Source organism: Littorina saxatilis, linkage group LG17 (assembly GCF_037325665.1).
Source record: "Littorina saxatilis isolate snail1 linkage group LG17, US_GU_Lsax_2.0, whole genome shotgun sequence".
Taxonomy (NCBI): domain Eukaryota; kingdom Metazoa; phylum Mollusca; class Gastropoda; order Littorinimorpha; family Littorinidae; genus Littorina; species Littorina saxatilis.
The window spans coordinates 24324722-24343828 of record NC_090261.1 but is presented as its reverse complement, the minus strand read 5'-3'; the positions used below and the strand labels follow the sequence as shown (position 1 = coordinate 24343828).

Here is a 19107-nt window from a genome sequence, read left to right as displayed (position 1 = left end):
TGGTTTCGTTGACCTTTGACCTTTTTCAAGGTCACAGGTCAGCGTCAAAGGAAAAATTAGACATTTTATATCTTTGACAAAGTATTTCGGAAACTATCAAAGCGATCGGGCTCATATTTTGTTTAGTCGTGACCTCCAATGACCTCTACACTTTAACGATGGTTTCGTTGACCTTTGACCTTTTTCAAGGTCACAGGTCAGCGTCAAAGGAAAAATTAGACATTTTATATCTTTGACAAAGTTCATCGGATGTGATTGAAACTTTGTAGGATTATTCTTTACATCAAAGTATTTACATCTGTAGCCTTTTACGAACGTTATCAGAAAAACAAGGGAGATAACTAGCCTTTTCTGTTCGGCAACACACAACTTAACGTTGGGCTTTTCTCGGAAACTATAAAAGTGACCTTGCTCAAATTTTATGTGAACGTGACTCATTGTGTTGTGAATAGCAATTTCTTCCTGTCCATCTGATGCCTCATATAATATTCAGAACTGCGAAAGTGACTCGATCGAGCGTTTGCTCTTCTTGTTTGTAAAAGTCTTGGTGAAGTTGACTTTGGGCTCAATGGAGGACCTCGTTCAGGTGAAGGCACATGGACCAAAAGGAATGGTTCTGAAAGTGGACCTTGCTACTTAGAACAGGTTCCAGGAACTGCACAATTTGTATTTATTTTTTCTACATAGCCTTGTTTTTTATCTTGTGTAAATTATTTTTGTTATAAATGGCCGAGTCCTGGGTGACCCGCTATAGCCCCTGTATTTATTGATGGTATTATCTGACTGTTATTGTCAGCATCACCCCCACACCCCTGGGAGAGGGAAAGAGCACCACTACCATTGGTCTGGCCCAAGCCCTGGGAGCTCAACTGAAGAAGAACTGCTTTGCCTGTGTCCGCCAGCCCTCTCAAGGACCCACCTTCGGCATCAAAGGTAAATTGGTGCATGATTTTGTGTTATGGGAGGCTCTTTAATTAAGATTGATAAGAATCTGGCTCATTGCACATGGAGACTTTGTAATCTGCATTAGCTTGTTGAGATTGAGATAATACAGTTAATTTGATTTGATTTGATTTGGGCACGTGTAGCAAAGAGAATATGTGTTTGATTCTATGTGCAAGGACTGATCCAGCAATATAATATAATTGTGTGTTTGAGCACACACACACACAAAGAAGTCTGTTTTGACATGGTGCTGCTTGTTTGATATGTCTGCTTTTGGAGACAGGTTGGCAAGATCGGATTGCTTGAAAAACAAATTCAGTGTTAGCGCCTCACCACCACTAACTCCCAAAACAACTCCCCTCACATTCCATTTACCTACCCCCACCCATCAAATGGTTAACACTGGTAACTAACTTTGACTGACAAATGTCTACCTACCTAAGTGGAGTTCTGTACATTTAGATGGTGAAGTTGATTTTTGTGTGTTTTCCCATTAGGTGGCGCTGCAGGAGGAGGCTACTCTCAAGTGATCCCCATGGAGGAATTCAACCTTCACCTGACGGGCGACATCCATGCCATCACTGCTGCCAACAACCTTGTCGCTGCTGCCATTGACGCTCGCATCTTCCATGAGGCCACCCAGTCGGATGAAGCCCTCTTTAAGCGTCTGGTTCCCACTGCCAAGGGCAAGCAGGAATTCTGCAAGATTCAGCTGGGGCGCCTGAAGGTGTGTGTGTGTGTTATGCTGAAATGAAAAGACGTTTTCAGAAAAAATTTCTGTCTGGGGTTTCACAATCTAAGCAACAGTTGCACCCCTCAACACACTGACGCAAATATTGACTGATTAATTTTGTCAAGCGATTGGAATCATTAAAAAGAAAAAGAGCACAGATGTGCATGTTTTGGAAAGAAAAAGTCGTGGTGAGCGGACATCCAAAATGTAATGGCTGCTCCATATGACTTGATCTCTTAAAAACATGCACATCTGAGCATATAATTCACTGTGATGCTTTCAGCATGCTTACATTCTGGCTTCACCTTCAAGGAATACAACTATTCTACAGCATACAAAACGCCTGACAGATATATATACACATGGAAAATATCTGTTGAACCATTTTTTGAGTCACTTGAGAAAAAGTGACTATGTAAGGCCAAAAAAAAAAATAGGTGTGGTTACGGTAACATAGCCAAAAAAAATAGGGTAGGTAGGTAGGCAATCATTTTTTCTTTTTTTTTAAACTTTTTTTCTAATGTGTACAAATTAAACCTACTTGACAGGGAAATAAGTGTGCGACACGGGCGCTTTCGCTTTCATTGCGTTTTTTGCACTCGTTTTTTTTTTTTTTTGACAAATGTAATAAAAAGTTATAGGGTCGGCCCCTAAAAATAGGGTAGGTCGGGTTACCGTAACCACACCTATTATTTTTTTTGGCCTAATCGGTCAGTGTTAGTCTGTCCGGCCGGCCGTCCGTAGACACCACCTTAACGTTGGACTTTTCTCGGAAACTATCAAAGCGATCGGGCTCATATTTTGTTTAGTCGTGACCTCCAATGACCTCTACACTTTAACGATGGTTTCGTTGACCTTTGACCTTTTTCAAGGTCACAGGTCAGCGTCAAAGGAAAAATTAGACATTTTATATCTTTTCTCGGAAACTATCAAAGCGATCGGGCTCATATTTTGTTTAGTCGTGACCTCCAATGACCTCTACACTTTAACGATGGTTTCGTTGACCTTTGACCTTTTTCAAGGTCACAGGTCAGCGTCAAAGGAAAAATTAGACATTTTATATCTTTTCTCGGAAACTATCAAAGCGATCGGGCTCATATTTTGTTTAGTCGTGACCTCCAATGACCTCTACACTTTAACGATGGTTTCGTTGACCTTTGACCTTTTTCAAGGTCACAGGTCAGCGTCAAAGGAAAAATTAGACATTTTATATCTTTGACAAAGTTCATCGGATGTGATTGAAACTTTGTAGGATTATTCTTTACATCAAAGTATTTACATCTGTAGCCTTTTACGAACGTTATCAGAAAAACAAGGGAGATAACTAGCCTTTTCTGTTCGGCAACACACAACTTAACGTTGGGCTTTTCTCGGAAACTATAAAAGTGACCGGGCTCAAATTTTATGTGAACGTGACTCATTGTGTTGTGAATAGCAATTTCTTCCTGTCCATCTGATGCCTCATATAATATTCAGAACTGCGAAAGTGACTCGATCGAGCGTTTGCTCTTCTTGTTATTTGAGACTATTGTCTCCTGAAACACGGTACATACACATAGTTATGCATTTTACACCTCCGACAAGTGTTTTTGGAGATTTTGGGGTGTACTGGTTCTCTTTTACTTTTAAATTTTATTTTAAGAATGTTCGGTAATTTGTTATTTATCTATTTATTTAGAGGCTTGGTATCACCAAGACAGACCCCAAGGAGCTGACCCCTGAAGAGGTGATGCAGTTTGTCAGGCTGGACTTTGACAAGGATACCATCACCTGGCAGAGAGGTACTGGCCTTTGATGATGTCTCCATGTGGTTATGTTACTGAAGCTTGCTGTACTTAAATGTCCTGTATTGGAGAAGAATGCATGATTGATCAGTGTTCTTTATCATGCTGCAGATTCTCGGAACAAGACACATTCTAGTTTTGAAATATTTGCCTTCGTATACACACATTTTCCAAATTTCGTTTAAATCAATTTTGTAAGCTGTCAGCAGGAAGGCTTTATTTGACAAAAATATCATTGAGAGCTTTGTCAAAGCCCTTGACAAAAATGTAATGTCAGTGGCATGGTTTAAACATCAGCATTGAACCATTATGTCAGCCTAATCAAATTTAAAATATTTTTTAGACTTGTCAGTTATGATAATTTTTCCTCAGTGCTGGACACAAATGACCGGTTCCTGCGTAAGATCACCATTGGCCAGGGTCCACAGGAGAAGAACATGACGAGAGAGGTAAGTATTGAAAGGAAAACTGCATCTGTACTTAGTGAATACAGTGTATCAGAGTAATTTGTAAGAAAAAGAGAGAAGCAAGACTAAACTTTTGTTGCAGGTAATGAATGCAATTTATATGAGCTTTAATCAGTAAAAATAAGACAACAACATTGACTGATTCAATACAGCAATAGTAGTACTAGTAGTAGCTGGTTCTTGAGCACTGCAGTATACTTGCATATTTACTATAGCAGAAAGAACGTTGCACTGCTTATTTAATTTTTTCAAAGATTTCTTTTCTATTTTTGCCATTTGTCCCGATCGTTTTCTTGATTGGGTTTTACTCCACAAAAGAATGTGACGGTTGTTCCTTTTTTTCTGCTCAGACCCAGTTTGACATCACAGTGGCCAGTGAAATCATGGCCATACTGGCCTTGACCTCTGACCTTCGTGACATGCGTGAGCGACTGGGCAAGATGGTGGTCGCCAGCAGCAAAGCAGGACATCCCATCACCGCTGACGACCTGGTCAGTTAGCCAACCTGAACTTTATTTATCCTGTGCTTAAGATAATTTTGTAACAGATCTTCATGGAAATTGTACACACTGTGGAACTTCTGGAAGTGATACCAGATGCAGAAAGAATAAAGAGCAGCTGCTTTGAGACCCCTTCTTGGTTACGATGCGCTTTGACATGACCAATTTTAGATATTGTAGAAAGCAGTATCAAAATGTGCATGTAGGTTAATTTGATTCCACCCAGCAAGAAAAAAAGCCAAAGCAGACTAAAATTTGGTCAGAATTTATGTTTAACCAAGCTTAGAGCCCACATATTAAATACAGTGGAGTCCGGGTACAAGGAATCTCAAGGGAGATACATTTTAGTTCGTTATATCAGTAATTCGCTGTAGAGTTTTCAACCCTAAATGGCCTCAAGACAAGTTTTCCCAATCACCTTCAAATGATCGTCCCATCGATCTTTCCTTGGAGAGTACAATCTCTGCATGTTTTCAACAGCTTCATAATATAATCCATAGAGAGAGGCAAACTAACAGCGGGAGGTGCATGAAAAGCGTCAGTTTTCACGATAAAACTTTGACTCGCTCATTCACGGGACATAACTGCACTCCGGACTGTCCACAGTGTTGAGCAATTTAGGAGACTTCACTGCCTGAGGAGAGTATTGATTCAAACGAACGCGTGGTTCTATATCGCGTCACTCGGTCACGGATCGGAGAAAACAAAAAAACAGTTCCAGATTTTGAAACCATGTTCGTCAGCCATTGTTTTTAGCAAGACAGACCACATGTGCACGAGCTTCGCTGACGTACATCGCAAAATGTCATGACGTCACCACAACTTTCGGTTTTGGTTCGATCTGTTCCGTGCACCTCCCGCTGTTAGTTTGTTCAGAGTTCGCTCATCACGCGATGTGCACTTGTGTTTGTGTATTTTTGTGTATTTTTGTCTTTGGAGACAATTATTGACATCAGTTCGTTGTAGCCTTGTGACTTTTAGAGACAAAACGGCTCTGGGGCGATGAAAACGTGTTTGTTAAAAGAGGGGTTCGTTATGCAAATGAGTTCAAAAGGTTCGATGTAGCCGGAAAGTAACAAGTAAGAAATAGAAGGCTGTCTGCCGGGAAATCAATGGCAGTTTGTTAAAAGAGGGATTTATTATACCCAGGTTTGTTATAGCTGGATTCCACTGTACATTCTTTACAAGGAGGAAAGGCTACTTGCTCTCTGTGGAGAAAAAAAATCAACAGAGGGTGCGAGACTTGAGACTGTGAAGCATGTTTCATTTTGAATGATCCGATTTGTCTGTTTTCTACAGGGCATGGGTGGAGCATTGACGGTGCTGATGAAAGATGCAATTCGCCCGAACCTCATGCAAACCTTGGAGGTAAATCCCTTGTATTATAATGTACAACCCCCCAACCTCCCCCCTCCTCCGTTCCTCCTCCCTCCAAATTCCCCTCTCTCAGACACCCAGACATGCCCACATCACCTTGTGGTCTACTTTCTTATTATTTTCATTTCAAAACTGCTTGTGCAGTTCTATGTCACACTGGTGTAGCAGGTGGGTTGAATAGTTTGGTCAAAAACTTGGAAACTGCACATTCATGTCTGTGGCTTTCAGGGTACTCCCGTATTTGTTCACGCCGGACCCTTCGCTAACATTGCTCACGGCAACTCTTCCATTCTGGCTGACAAGCTGGCACTGAAGATCGTGGGAGAGAAGGGCTTTGTGGGTAAGTTTGCTAACTGAAATAAAGAGTTTAGCTCTGTCTTTCGTGTGTGTGTGTGTGTATGTCACACCCTTTCCTTCTTTGCCACTACTAAAGCAAACGTGTGCAAGATTGTATGTTGCACGCTTTGGAGCATGTGCAAGAACGGATTCAAACTCGAAATCGTCCCTCCGAACGCCCCAAAATGCACACACGACTTTTATTTCTCCCGCTGTTATTGTTTCCTCTCTTTACAAATTCTTCAACGCTGAGAATACTGAAAACGGCATCCCAGACGACAGAACTGTTTCCATACGCGAATTTAGCTGCCCTTGGAAAGTGGCTCGCTCACGAGGCTTGTTAGTCTGAATCTTGGACAGAGTTATGAACATCGATGACAAAGATCCCGGAAAGAACAAACATTTCGCGGATGCAGGCACAGAAAGACGTCATGAAGATTGCGATGCTTCAAAAGATACAGACTGTGACGATGACTGTGACGTCATTCACATATACCGAGACGTCATTCATAGTTGTTCGGTTACTTTCGTCAAAAAGTAGATCTCTCCACAATGGCTGCTCCTGTGTTTAGGTTTATCAAGCCTGAGTACGCAAAACGTGTTTGTTCTCTCCTCTGTTGAAGCTGTGAGACATAAATGCTATTCCGACTTCGTTAGACAATCAACGTAATCTCGTGTGGAAGAAAACGTCTGTCACACGACCAAGTCTGAATAGCAGGTAATATCAACTTCTGTGTTTCAACTCGGTTATAAGTTGGTGTGAGTGGGTCTCTGAACTTTGTGTTGGTATTTTTAATATCTGCTTAAGCAGCTGAATATGATTGAACGAAAAATATGTAGATATACTGGCTTGCTTTTTTAATGTGAGTTATTTTATGAGCTTCTAAATTGGTAAAAATTCAGCTCAAGGGAAGTAAACCGCTGAAAGTAAAGCTGATTAAAGGGACATAACTACACCCAAAATGCAGTCTTATGCAGAGTGAGTTACAGCAAATTGCAGTAACAACAAACCGTCGTCTAATCATCATGTAGGAAACAGAAAATAAAGTGGAGTAGACAAAGCACATCCTCAGAAATGTGAAAACTACTTTCTGTATTCATCAACAGTGACGGAGGCTGGGTTTGGCGCTGACATCGGCATGGAGAAATTCTTTAACATCAAGTGCCGTTACTCAGGCCTGGTACCCAATGCCGTCGTTCTGGTGGCCACTATTCGGGCCCTCAAAATGCACGGCGGTGGCCCCACCGTTACAGCCGGTGTGCCGCTTCCCAAAGAGTACACTGAAGAGGTACAGTTTTTGTTTATTTATTTATTTATTTATTTATTTATTTATTTAGAGAGAGAGAGAGAGAGAGAGAGAGAGAGAGAGAGAGAGAGAGAGAGAGAGAGAGAGAGAGAGAGAGAGAGAGAGCGAGAGAGAGAGAATGTCTTTACAAGTATGAATCATGACTCTCACTCTGTTATGCCAACCTATCAAACTATGTTTAATAAACAGCGATTGCATCTATGTCTGGAAAATCAGCCAAACTAAATATCATACCTGGGTGTGTGTTATTTTGATATTTTTACCAGTGGAATACCAAACATTTTTGGTTTACTTGACCCTTGCATTTTTAGCGAGTGCCACAGTACGATGAAGGCAAAGCGTCTGACTTGTGACTATAATTTTTTGTTGGTTTGCCTGTCTCACAATTTTTGCATGTTATTTGTTCAGAACCTGGATCTGATAGAGAAAGGATGCAGCAACCTGATCAAGCAGATCGAGAACGCCAACTTCTTCGGCATCCCTGTGGTTGTGGCCGTCAACTCGTTCGCGTGAGTCGTAGTGACAGTTCTTTTCAGTTTTGGCAACAGAAAAAAGGAAAGCTTTGATATGTCAGTACTCCACTGACCCTCTCCGTATTCCCCTGCGTGTAAAAGAGCATTGCGTCGGTGAAATCGTGGGACCTCATGAGTGACTTGGCGCCAAGAGTCACTTACTTCTTCTTCTTCTTCTTCGCTCATGGGCTTAGACTCCCACGTTCACTCGTGTTTTTAGCACGAGTGGGTTTTTACGTGTATGACCGTTTTTACCCCGCCATTCAGGCAGCATACGCCGATTTCGGGTGAGGCATGCTGGGTATTTTCATGTTTCTATAACCCACCGAACTCTGACATGGATTACAGGATCTTTTCCGTGCGCACTTGGTCTTGTGCTTGCGTGTACACACGAAGGGGGTTAAGTCACTAGCAGGTCTGCACATAAGTTGACCTGGAAGAAATCTCCACTCTTAACCCACCAGGCGGCAGCGACCGGGATTTAAACTCACGACCTCCCGATTAGGAGGCCGACGTCTTACCACCACGCCACTGCGCCCGTCCGAGTCACTTACGAGGTCCCACGATTTCACCGATGATTATTGTTACAAACAGACTTTGTTTCACAAGCCAAACATTGCTTTCTTGGATATTTTGCTCACAGGCTTTTTTGAACACAGGAAAGAAAATGTACATGGAAACTTACAAGCTGGAATTCCTGCAATTTCATTAGAGTTGGTTGGCAGGCGGTGTGCCAAAAGAAAAGTAAAGGTCTCAACCAGCAAATGATAATGATCAACCCCATCATACTGGATGACCTTAAAATATTTCATGCAGTTTCCCCACACAAAATCCACTGATGATATGAGCACATACCGGTACCACAAAGAGATGTCCGAACACACACTGTGCTTGGACCTTTCAAAAGTGGTGCACTCTACAGGAGCTAACAAAACTATATGTATTATTAACACTGAGGTAAAAATGGCCTGCTTCCACTTACACGTCAATCTGACATGTGTTTGTTAACAGCACAGACACCAAAGCAGAGGTTGAGCTGGTACAGAAGATTTCTCGTGAGAAGGGAGCGTTTGACGCGGTCATCTGCACTCACTGGGCGCAGGGTGGCCTAGGTGCTACAGACCTGGCTACAGCTGTGGAGAAGGCCACTGAACAACCCAGCAACTTTCAGTTCCTCTACGATCTCAAGGTACAGTCAGACCCATCACTTGATGTTCTTTATTTGAGAGAAAATTTACTTAAAATGACAACTTTGCTGTGTCCTTGTGTTAGATTAACAACAGTGTACTTTTCTGTGGACGTTTGCAATGTGTCTTCAGAGCCTCTGCTCATGTCAGGTACAGTGGAACCCCCCTTTGAAGACCCCCTAACTTAAGACTCCCTCCTTTTTAAGACTCGATTTTCTCAGATTTTTGGAGGTCTTAAAAGGGGTGTTCCACTGTACTTTTGTAGCAATTTGCTGTGCTGCATGTTACAAGTTTGAGTTTGTTAGAGAGCAAGCAGTTGTTTGGAACATTTACATCTGCAGTGAAGTTCTGTGCAGCAATGTACATAAAAGAAGTAAAGCTCTTGGCGGCGTTTTGAAAAAAGAAGGTATTTTTGATTTTTATGAGGAATTGAAAAAGGGAGGAATATGTACACAGGAAGAAAGAGTTCATGATAGGTAGTGTGTTGCTTTCAGTATGAATTGTGTGTTTCTTTCAGCTGTCCATTGAGGAAAAGATAGAGACAATCGCCAAGAAGATCTACGGAGCCGATGGCATTCAACTAGAACCTCTGGCAAAGGAACAAGTGGAGCGCTACAAACGACAGGTCAGGGTCAACATATTTTAGTGCAGGGAAATGATTAGAATTAATAAATGCTCTCTGCGCTTTCCGACCTACATAGACAATTTTTTTCTCTCCAATAATCAAGTCCATTAACTTATGTAATAATAAACTTTGATTAATATTGCAGAAAAAATTGCAAGAAAGGAAGAGAATTGAGCTTCAAAGGGAATGGATTGTCTCTTGATTTATTTTTAGCCTTGACACAAAAGCATAGTTTGTGTCCTGAAAGGTTATGTCACACAGTGAAGCACCGTTTGACAACTGATACACTTCTTCTTCTGCATTCGTGGGCTGAAACTCCCACGTACACTCGTGTTTTTTGCACGAGTGGAATTTTACGTGTATGACGGTTTTTTACCCCGCCATTTAGGCAGCCATGCGCCGTTTTCGGAGGAAGCATGCTGGGTATTTTCGTGTTTCTATAACCCACCTAACTCGGACATGGATTACAGGATCTTTTTCGTGCGCACTTGGTCTTGTGCTTGCGTGTACACACGGGGGTGTTCGGACACCGAGGAGAGTCTGCACACAAAGTTGACTCTGAGAAATAAATCTCTCGCTGAACGTGGGGACGGACTTACGCTGACAGCGGCCAACTGGATACAAATCCAGCGCGCTACCGACTGAGCTACATCCCCGCCCGCTGATACACCAATATTAATAAGAGTGTGAGAGTATATCCTACCTTCATCTCCAAAATCTAAGTCTAGCTTGCATCAAATGTCAGCTTCTTTAGATCTTTCTATTTTTACACAAAAAAACATCTCACTTAGTATAACTCTCACTTACTCTATTCCACATGCCATACACATTTAGAGCACTTACTTTTCCTTAGTTTCTCAGATATTTTTTACAAAGGTCTTGAACTTTGTACAAAAGGTCTTGACCCCTTCTGCTCCTTTGTGCTAAAACCTGTGTCGATTGTGTGATGGAGAGGAAGGTTGTGTCAGTGCTGACCTAAATGCCTGTTATTTCCCACAGGGCTTCAATGACCTGCCTATCTGCATGGCCAAGACCCACCTGTCTCTGTCCCACAAGCCTGAACTAAAGGGGGCCCCCAAAGGCTTCGTTCTTCCCATCAGAGAAGTGCGTGCCAGCATCGGAGCTGGCTTCATCTACCCTCTCATTGGCACGGTCAGTAACTGTGGTTTACTTCATTGTTGATTGAAATTTGATGAAAAAGATGACGAGGGGTGGGGGTGGGCAGTAAGGGCGTTAACACGGTGATTGATCTTTGATATTTTCAGAGTGCTGTGGTACTTATTAATCAAAACAGCTAAATTTGTCTTGTTGATCCTCAAAGATGCAATCCCTGCAGACTTATGAAAAAGAAAAAAAACACATCTAATATACAGGTTTGATGTTATGGGGTACATGACCCATGCTCGTGTCACAGCAGTGGCAAGTAATTATTCTGCCAGAAGTGCGGGAGGCGGATAACACCTAAATGTGCATACACCTGGATAGCGTGACTCTTATTTGCTGCCAGTTTTTCATCTAGAGGAAGGGACCTGAATGTCCCAGCAATGGGATGATAACGGATGAAATAAAATAAAAAGGATGTATGTTGTGTATTTAAACTTTGTTTTTGTCTCCAGATGAGCACCATGCCAGGCCTTCCCACAAGGCCTTGCTTCTACGACATTGACATCAACCCTGACACCGAGGAAATTGTGGGCCTGTCTTAGGCTACAACAGAAAAACTGAATTTTGTATGGAAAGTGCTTGCTGGTAAAGATTGGTATTAAAATGGTATTTTTGAAAAACTGAGGTAATGTGGTATGTATGATGCCTTCTTTTCGATGTGGAGGCCAAACAGTTTTTGTTTCAGAGTATGGTTTTACTTTTCTATTCAGACCCGAGACTTTAGTGCAAAATAATTTCATATACAGGGGTGCCTGCAATGAGAGGCTCTTGTGATGAGAGGACTATCACCTAAAGAACACCTTTTCCTTTCCTTTAGTGTACAATCATGACTAAAATAATGTACCTGCTATGAAAAAGATGGCCTGCATTGTAGACACTTTCAGCTGGTCCTAAGGGTGTCCTTTTATGGCAGGTACCACTGTAGCATCTTTACACTGATGGGAGCAGTGTATCATTGTGAAAACTGCATTCGTTACACCAAGTGCTTGTTGTATTACATCTATTTTGTGATGTGTTCAAGTACTTATGTGAATACAAGAAATTGGTGTGCTAAACTGCATGGTTGATGTATCTTTCAGGCAGATGAATGTTGTGGTTTAGAATAAAGAAAAGCATGTGAGTACATGTACAGATCTGTTAGTATTCTTTATAAAAGATAAAAAATAAACTAACGTGGGAAAGAAAACTGTTTTCCACCAATCAGGTCATGTTACAACATTGGAGTGCCAGTAGGAGTGAAATTTTAAAAAAGCGTTCATTTATTACACATGTTGATTATCTCTGATATTTGATGACCAATATATTTGTGTGTGTCATACAATTAAACATTTAAAATGATTGTGATGCTAAACAAATGCTGGTTTAATATTCTGGTGTTTTTTACATTTAGTCAAGTTTTGACTAAATGTTTTAACGTAGAGGGGGGAATCGAGACGAGGGTCGTGGTGTATGTGTGTGTGTGTGTGTCTGTCTGTCTGTCTGTCTGTCTGTCTGTCTGTCTGTGTGTGTGTGTAGAGCGATTCAGACTAAACTACTGGACCGATCTTTATGAAATTTGACATGAGAGTTCCTGGGTATGATATCCTCAGACGTTTTTTTCATTTTTTTGATAAATGTCTTTGATGACGTCATATCCGGCTTTTCGTGAAAGTTGAGGCGGCACTGTCACGCTCTCATTTTTCAACCAAATTGGTTGAAATTTTGGTCAAGTAATCTCCGACGAAGCCCGGACTTCGGTATTGCATTTCAGCTTGGTGGCTTAAAAATTAATTAATGACTTTGGTCATTAAAAATCTGAAAATTGTAAAAACGATCCAAATTTACGTTCATCTTATTCTCCATCATTTTCTGATTCCAAAAACATATAAATATGTTATATTTGGATTAAAAACAAGCTCTGAAAATTAAAAATATAAAAATTATTATCAAAATTAAATTATCGAAATCAATTTAAAAACACTTTCATCTTATTCCTTGTCGCTTCCTGATTCCATAACCATATAGATATGATATGTTTGGATTAAAAACACGCTCAGAAAGTTAAAACGAAGAGAGGTACAGGAAAGCGTGCTATCCTTCTCAGCGCAACTACTACCCCGCTCTTCTTGTCAATTTCACTGCCTTTGCCATGAGCGGTGGACTGACGATGCTACGAGTATACGGTCTTGCTGCGTTGCATTGCGTTCAGTTTCATTCTGTCAGTTCGACAGCTACTTGACTAAATGTTGTATTTTCGCCTTACGCGACTTGTTGTTTTTTGTTTGTATTTGAAACTAGGAACTGAGTGAAAACTTGAAAGGATGTTCATTTTGAGAAGAGAAAATATGCCTGTCTTTATAATTGTAGGACACATATGCTCTGCACAATATATTATTATGATGCTCTTCAGTATTTTTTGTTCTATTTTTTTATTTTATGTTTTTAACCATTTTTGATAATTGTAATCAGTCTGACCTTTTTTGCGCTGTTATATTTGAAGGCATTTATATGTATGTGGATATTTGAATTTGATTGTTGAGAGTCTACGGCTTTTGGTGTTCTCCGCGCGCGCCCCCCCCCCCCCCCCTCCTCTTAATGCACATCAAATCTGTGCTGTGAAAAGAGTCTTTTTACAATTCATGTTGATATGCCTTTCAGTGACTGACTTTCTTTATTTGGTGTTTAACGTCGTTTTCAACCCCGAAGGTTATATCGCGACGGCTTTCAGTGACAATGATGCATATTCAGAAATATGATTTTTTTTTTAAAGCTGCCTTTTCTTGCTGTGTTTGTATTTTGCATTTTTCTTTTTCACGTTTTGAAAATACTTTTTGCGTTTTTTCATACATTAATTATTCCAAAAACAAAGTGTTTATGGCGAGAGCATCACGGGAAGGGAAGAACTGAAAAGATAAGTAATTGATTGCAGGATTGTTTTTGAAAGCTGTTCATACAACGCAATATTTTGCTTGAATAAAAAAACATTATGATAATGGTGATATGAGGGACTGTGGCTTGGTTTTTGTTTCTCTAATTTTCTTTATATTTCTGGGCAATCTTTCTCCGTGCCCTACGCATATGAAAGGACAGATAGACAGACACAAACAGACAGACACACGCTCGCATACACACACACACACACACACGTTACACACACACATTTTTCTCTCACCCGCCATCTCTCTCCTTTTTTTCTCCACCACTTTCTCGTTCTGACACCATCAAGTAGAAGTAAAGTGGGTGTCTCGGCCTGTTTTCACTGTAACCAAAACCAGCAATGAAGGAAAGATCTCCCATTTCCTCGCACATTATTCCAGCTGATACCAACAATCAGCAGCCCAATTCCCTATCAAGAAAAACATCTCTGCAGTGAAGGAAGGAACAGAAGAGAAAAACTGAGTGGGAATCGAGCCTTGCAGAGTTCGAGAAAATGGAAAACATCTCATATAAAATAGAGTAGAAAACAAATTGGGGGTTGTGGTATCAAGCCTCAGAGTCTGAGGAAAGCATCTTTGCAGGAATAAAAAATAAAAGAAACAGAACACATATATTGGAGAAGACAGAAAGATAAGTCTTATAAATTCCGAGGAAAGCCATCTCAACAGAAAAGGAAAGGAAGGAACAGAAGTCACTGAAGAGAAGATACAGTTGGAGAGAAGTGGGGTATCAAGCCACACAGAACCCGACACACTGGAAAACATCGTCTCAGCAGGAAAGAGAGGAAATAGAAGACAGAAACTTAGAAAGAAAAGAAGAAAAAAAACTGGAAAGGGGGGGGGGGGGGGGGGGGGTGGGGGTGAATCAAGCCACGGAGTCTGGGAGAATCAGTCGAACGTTCTGTGATCCTGAGCAAATTACAAGAGAAGCGGCAAAGCCAGCGCAGAAATGGAAGGACACGTCGTTTCCACAGCTGCTTCTGTGACCAAAGGGAAAACAAGTGAGCGGTGTTTGTTCTGACCACACACATCATTATCATTTTGATTGTCAGCGATATTAGGATTGGTGGGTCGGCTGTTGCTTCTGCTTGTGCATGCAAGTGTGAGAAATGCTGAGCATCACTAATGATTTTCTCTTCAGTTTTTGATGTATTTTAGTAAGTGTGTGTGGGTGTGCGTTTTGGGGTGGCAAATTAAAACAAGTCGCGTAAGGCGAAATTACTACATTTATAGTCAGGGACCTACCCATATTATAGGTCTATGATTTAGTCAAGCTGTCAAACTCACAGAATGAAACTGAACGCACTGCATCGTTTCACCAAGACCGCATACTCGTAGTTTCGTCAGTCCACCGCTCGTGGCAAAGGCAGTGAAATCGACAAGCCAGAATAGTGCGGTAGTGGTCGCGCTGAGCGGGATAGCACGCTTTTCTGTACCTCTCTTCGTTTTAACTTTCTGAGCGTGTTTTTAATCCAAACATATCATATCTATATGTTTTTGGAATCAGGAACCGACAAAGAATAAGATGCAATTGTTTTTAAATCGATTTCGGACATTTTATTTTAATCATAATTTTTATATTTTTAATTTTCAGAGCTTGTTTTTAATCCGAATATAACATATTTATATGTTTTTGGAATCAGAAAATGATGAAGAATAAGATGAACGTAATTTTGGATCGTTTTATAAAAAAATAATTTTAATTACAATTTTCAGATTTTTAATGACCAAAGTCATTAATTAATTTTTAAGCCTCCAAGCTGAAATGCAATACCGAAGTCCGGCTTTCGTCGAAGATTGCTTGGCCAAAATTTCAATCAATTTTATTGAAAAATGAGGGTGTGACAGTGCCGCCTCAAATTTTACAAAAAGCCGGATATGACGTCATCAAAGACATTAATCCAAAAAATGAAAAACACATCTGGGGATATCATACCCAGGAACTCTCATGTAAAATTTCATAAAGATCGGTCCAGTAGTTTAGTCTGAATCGCTCTACACACACACACAGACACACACACAGACACACATACACCACGACCCTCGTCTCGATTCCCCCTCTATGTTAAAACATTTAGTCAAAACTTGACTAAATATAAAAAGAACAAGTCGCGTAAGGCGAAATTACTACAATTAGTCAAGCTGTCGAACTCACGGAATGAAACTGAACGCACTGTAGTTTTTCACAAAGACAGTACAGCTTCGTCAATCCCCGCGAGAAGGAAATCGCTCACCTTCCACGTGCAAAACGCAGTGAAATTAACACGCCAGAATAGCGCGGTAGCGTATTGTGCTAAGCAGGAAAGCGCCCTTTTCGGTGTTCTTGTTAACTTTCTGAGCTTGTTTTGAATACAACCTATCATATCTATATGTTTGTGGAATCAGGAAATGATAAAGAATAAGATGAAATCATTTTTGGATCGATTTCTTAAATTTTTATCGTAAGACTAATTAATCTATTTTCGTTAATTGTGATCACATTTTAAGAGTAAACATGACATATGTATATATTTTTAGATTCAGAATATGATGAAGAATACGATGCAATCAATTTTAAGTCTGTTTGCGAAAAATCGATTTTAATGACAACTTTAATGAGCAAACTCATTAATTCATTTTTAAGCCTCCAAGCTGAAATACAATACCAAAGTCCGGGCTTCGTCGAAGATTACTTGACCAAAATTTCAACCAATTTGGTTGAAAAATGAGAGCGTGACAGTGCCGCCTCAACTTTCACGAAAAGCCGGATATGACGTCTGGAGATACCATACTCAGGATCTCTCATGTCAAGTTTCATGAAGATCGGTTAAGTAGTTTTCTCTGAATCGCTCTACACACACACACACACAGAGACACACATACACACATACACCACGACCCTCGTCTCGATTCCCCCCTCTACGTTAAAACATTTAGTCAAAACTTGACTAAATGTAAAAAAGAATTCGACATGGTCAAAGAAATTGAAAAAAATAGCCATACTGACTAGACATAACTGAAACAAGTGAACATGAATGACTCGATACACACACGTCATGAGGAAGAAGAACACTTCGAAACGAATGAACTCAAAACAGTTCTTATGTTCAACACATTTACTTTCCGTCCACAGTCAAATGCCGATTCATTAATGACCAGATTTGTCGTTATTCGGGCTGCTTGCATAGCCGTTTGTTGGGCCTCATATTTGTACAAACTGAGTAGTTTCCTCGTTCCCAGAGTGGACGGTTAATTTGATCACCACTCCAGTATTTTTCCTCGTTTTGCTATCAAATTAGTTCCTTTTTACATTTAGTCAAGTTTTGACTAAATGTTTTAACATAGAGGGGGAATCGAGACGAGGGTCGTGGTGTATGTGTGCCTGTCTGTGTGTGGTTGTGTGTGTGCGTGTGTGTGTGTCTTGTGTGTGTAGAGCGATTCTGAGTAAACTACTGGACCGATCTTTATGAAATTTTACATGAGAGTTCCTGGGTATGATATCCCCTGACGTGTTTTTCATTTTTTCGATAAATGTCTTTGATGACGTCATATCCGGCTTTTTGTAAAAGTTGAGGCGGCACTGTCACACCCTCATTTTTCAATCAAATTGATTGAAAGTTTTGTAAAGCAATCTTTGACGAAGGCCGGACTTCGTTATTGCATTTCAGCTTGGTGGCTTAAAAATTAATTGATGACTGGTCATTAAAAATCTGAAAATTGTAATACATATTTTTTTATATAAAACGATCCAAATTTACGTTCATCTTATTCTACATCATTTCCTGATTCCAAAAACATATAAATATGTTATATTTGGATTAAAAACAATCTCTGAAAATTAAAAATATAAAAATTATGATCAAAATTAAATTTCCGAAATCGATTTAAAAACAATTGCATCTTATTCCTTGTCTGTTCCTGATTCCAAAAACATATAGATATGATATGTTAGGATTAAACACGCTCAGAAAGTTAAAACGAAGAGAGGCACAGAAAAGCGTGCTATGCAGCACAGCGAAACCACTACTGCCGCGCTAAACAGGCTCGTCAGTTCACTCCGTTTTGCACAAGCGGCGGACTACGGTCATTGTGAAAAAATGCAGTGCGTTCAGTTTCATTCTGTGAGTTCCACAGCTTGACTAAATGTAGTAATTTCGCCTTACTCTGCGACTTGTTCTCGATTTGTTATTGAGATTTTCTTCTGTTTTCTCCTCAAGCGCTCGTGACCGGTGTAACACGAAATTTTTACTCCACGAAAAATGTACTCCGGAGTAAAAATTTCGTACGAAATTCTTACTCCGAGTACACATTACGTACGAGAAAAGAACTCCCCAAGGCACGAAAAAATTACTCCCTCCACGAAATTTTTACTCCCCATTTTTTTCACTTCCAGTAAAACTGAATCTCGTACGCGAAAATGGGATGCGGGCGAAGGGATAATGCCAATATGTGATCTCGCGCAAACGAATGTCGCGCTAGCCTCCCTCCACTCATTCCACCACCAAGACTAACAGGGGACAAGGGAGTCAAAATTTCGTACACCTGGCATGGGAAGTTAAATTGCTCGTGTTAGGGTGAAGTAATTTATTCGTTTTTTTTATTCGTCAGGGGAGTAACATTTGTGTACGAAATGTTTACTCGGAACTCACCTGTCGTGGGGAGTAATTTTCTCGTGTAATGGGGGAGTGCTTTTTTCGTAAAGGGAGTAACATTTTCGTACGAAATTTTTACTCCGGAGTAAAAATCTCGTGGGAGTAATTTTCTCGTGTTACACCGGCAGTTGTTTTCTCATACAGTGGTTGCCCTCCTTTAGGATATTATATTAGTTAAGACTGAGTTTGTCCTTTTCAGACCTCGGTTTTTATATTTAGTCAAGTTTTGACTAAATATATTTTTTTTTTAGATCTGTTAATAAGCTCTGTTAATTTACCTCCATTTTAAGACTCACTTGGACCCCTCAGTGTGTCTGCATGTCTGTCTTGAAGTCTTAACTGAAAGGGGGGTTCCACTGTACTTTTTACAACTTCCCAGTTTTGACTGATCCTGAATCCTTTCTCTACCCCTAGCTCATGGGCCGGCTTGCCCCAATAGTTTGATTGTTACTGAAGTTCCTGCCTGCTCCTAGGTCGTCACTGACCTGCATCTATGTTACAATGAACAATCACTGACCATGCAGGTAAGGTGAAAAGAAGATACATGTGTGTTTTAAGGATGGCAGACCGTGTGTTTTCTATGATTTAAAAAAAAAAATAATGAAATCGATCACCTGTTGTGTT

General features: G+C 40.4%; 1 protein-coding gene across 1 annotated transcript in view; it reads left to right on the top strand.

The window, feature by feature from the left end:
• The window catches only part of LOC138953208 (C-1-tetrahydrofolate synthase, cytoplasmic-like), a 44129-nt gene extending 30209 nt beyond the window's left edge, over positions 1 to 13920 (top strand). The window contains exons 12-24 of the mRNA XM_070325000.1: positions 797 to 933; positions 1443 to 1672; positions 3357 to 3459; positions 3835 to 3911; positions 4280 to 4420; positions 5729 to 5797; positions 6035 to 6146; positions 7250 to 7431; positions 7858 to 7958; positions 8973 to 9150; positions 9666 to 9773; positions 10773 to 10925; positions 11390 to 13920. Coding sequence (XP_070181101.1) covers positions 797 to 933; positions 1443 to 1672; positions 3357 to 3459; positions 3835 to 3911; positions 4280 to 4420; positions 5729 to 5797; positions 6035 to 6146; positions 7250 to 7431; positions 7858 to 7958; positions 8973 to 9150; positions 9666 to 9773; positions 10773 to 10925; positions 11390 to 11479 — 1681 coding nt within the window. The 3' untranslated portion in view covers positions 11480 to 13920. The remainder of the gene's footprint in view (positions 1 to 796; positions 934 to 1442; positions 1673 to 3356; positions 3460 to 3834; positions 3912 to 4279; positions 4421 to 5728; positions 5798 to 6034; positions 6147 to 7249; positions 7432 to 7857; positions 7959 to 8972; positions 9151 to 9665; positions 9774 to 10772; positions 10926 to 11389) is intronic.
• Positions 13921 to 19107: the final 5187 nt, after the last annotated feature.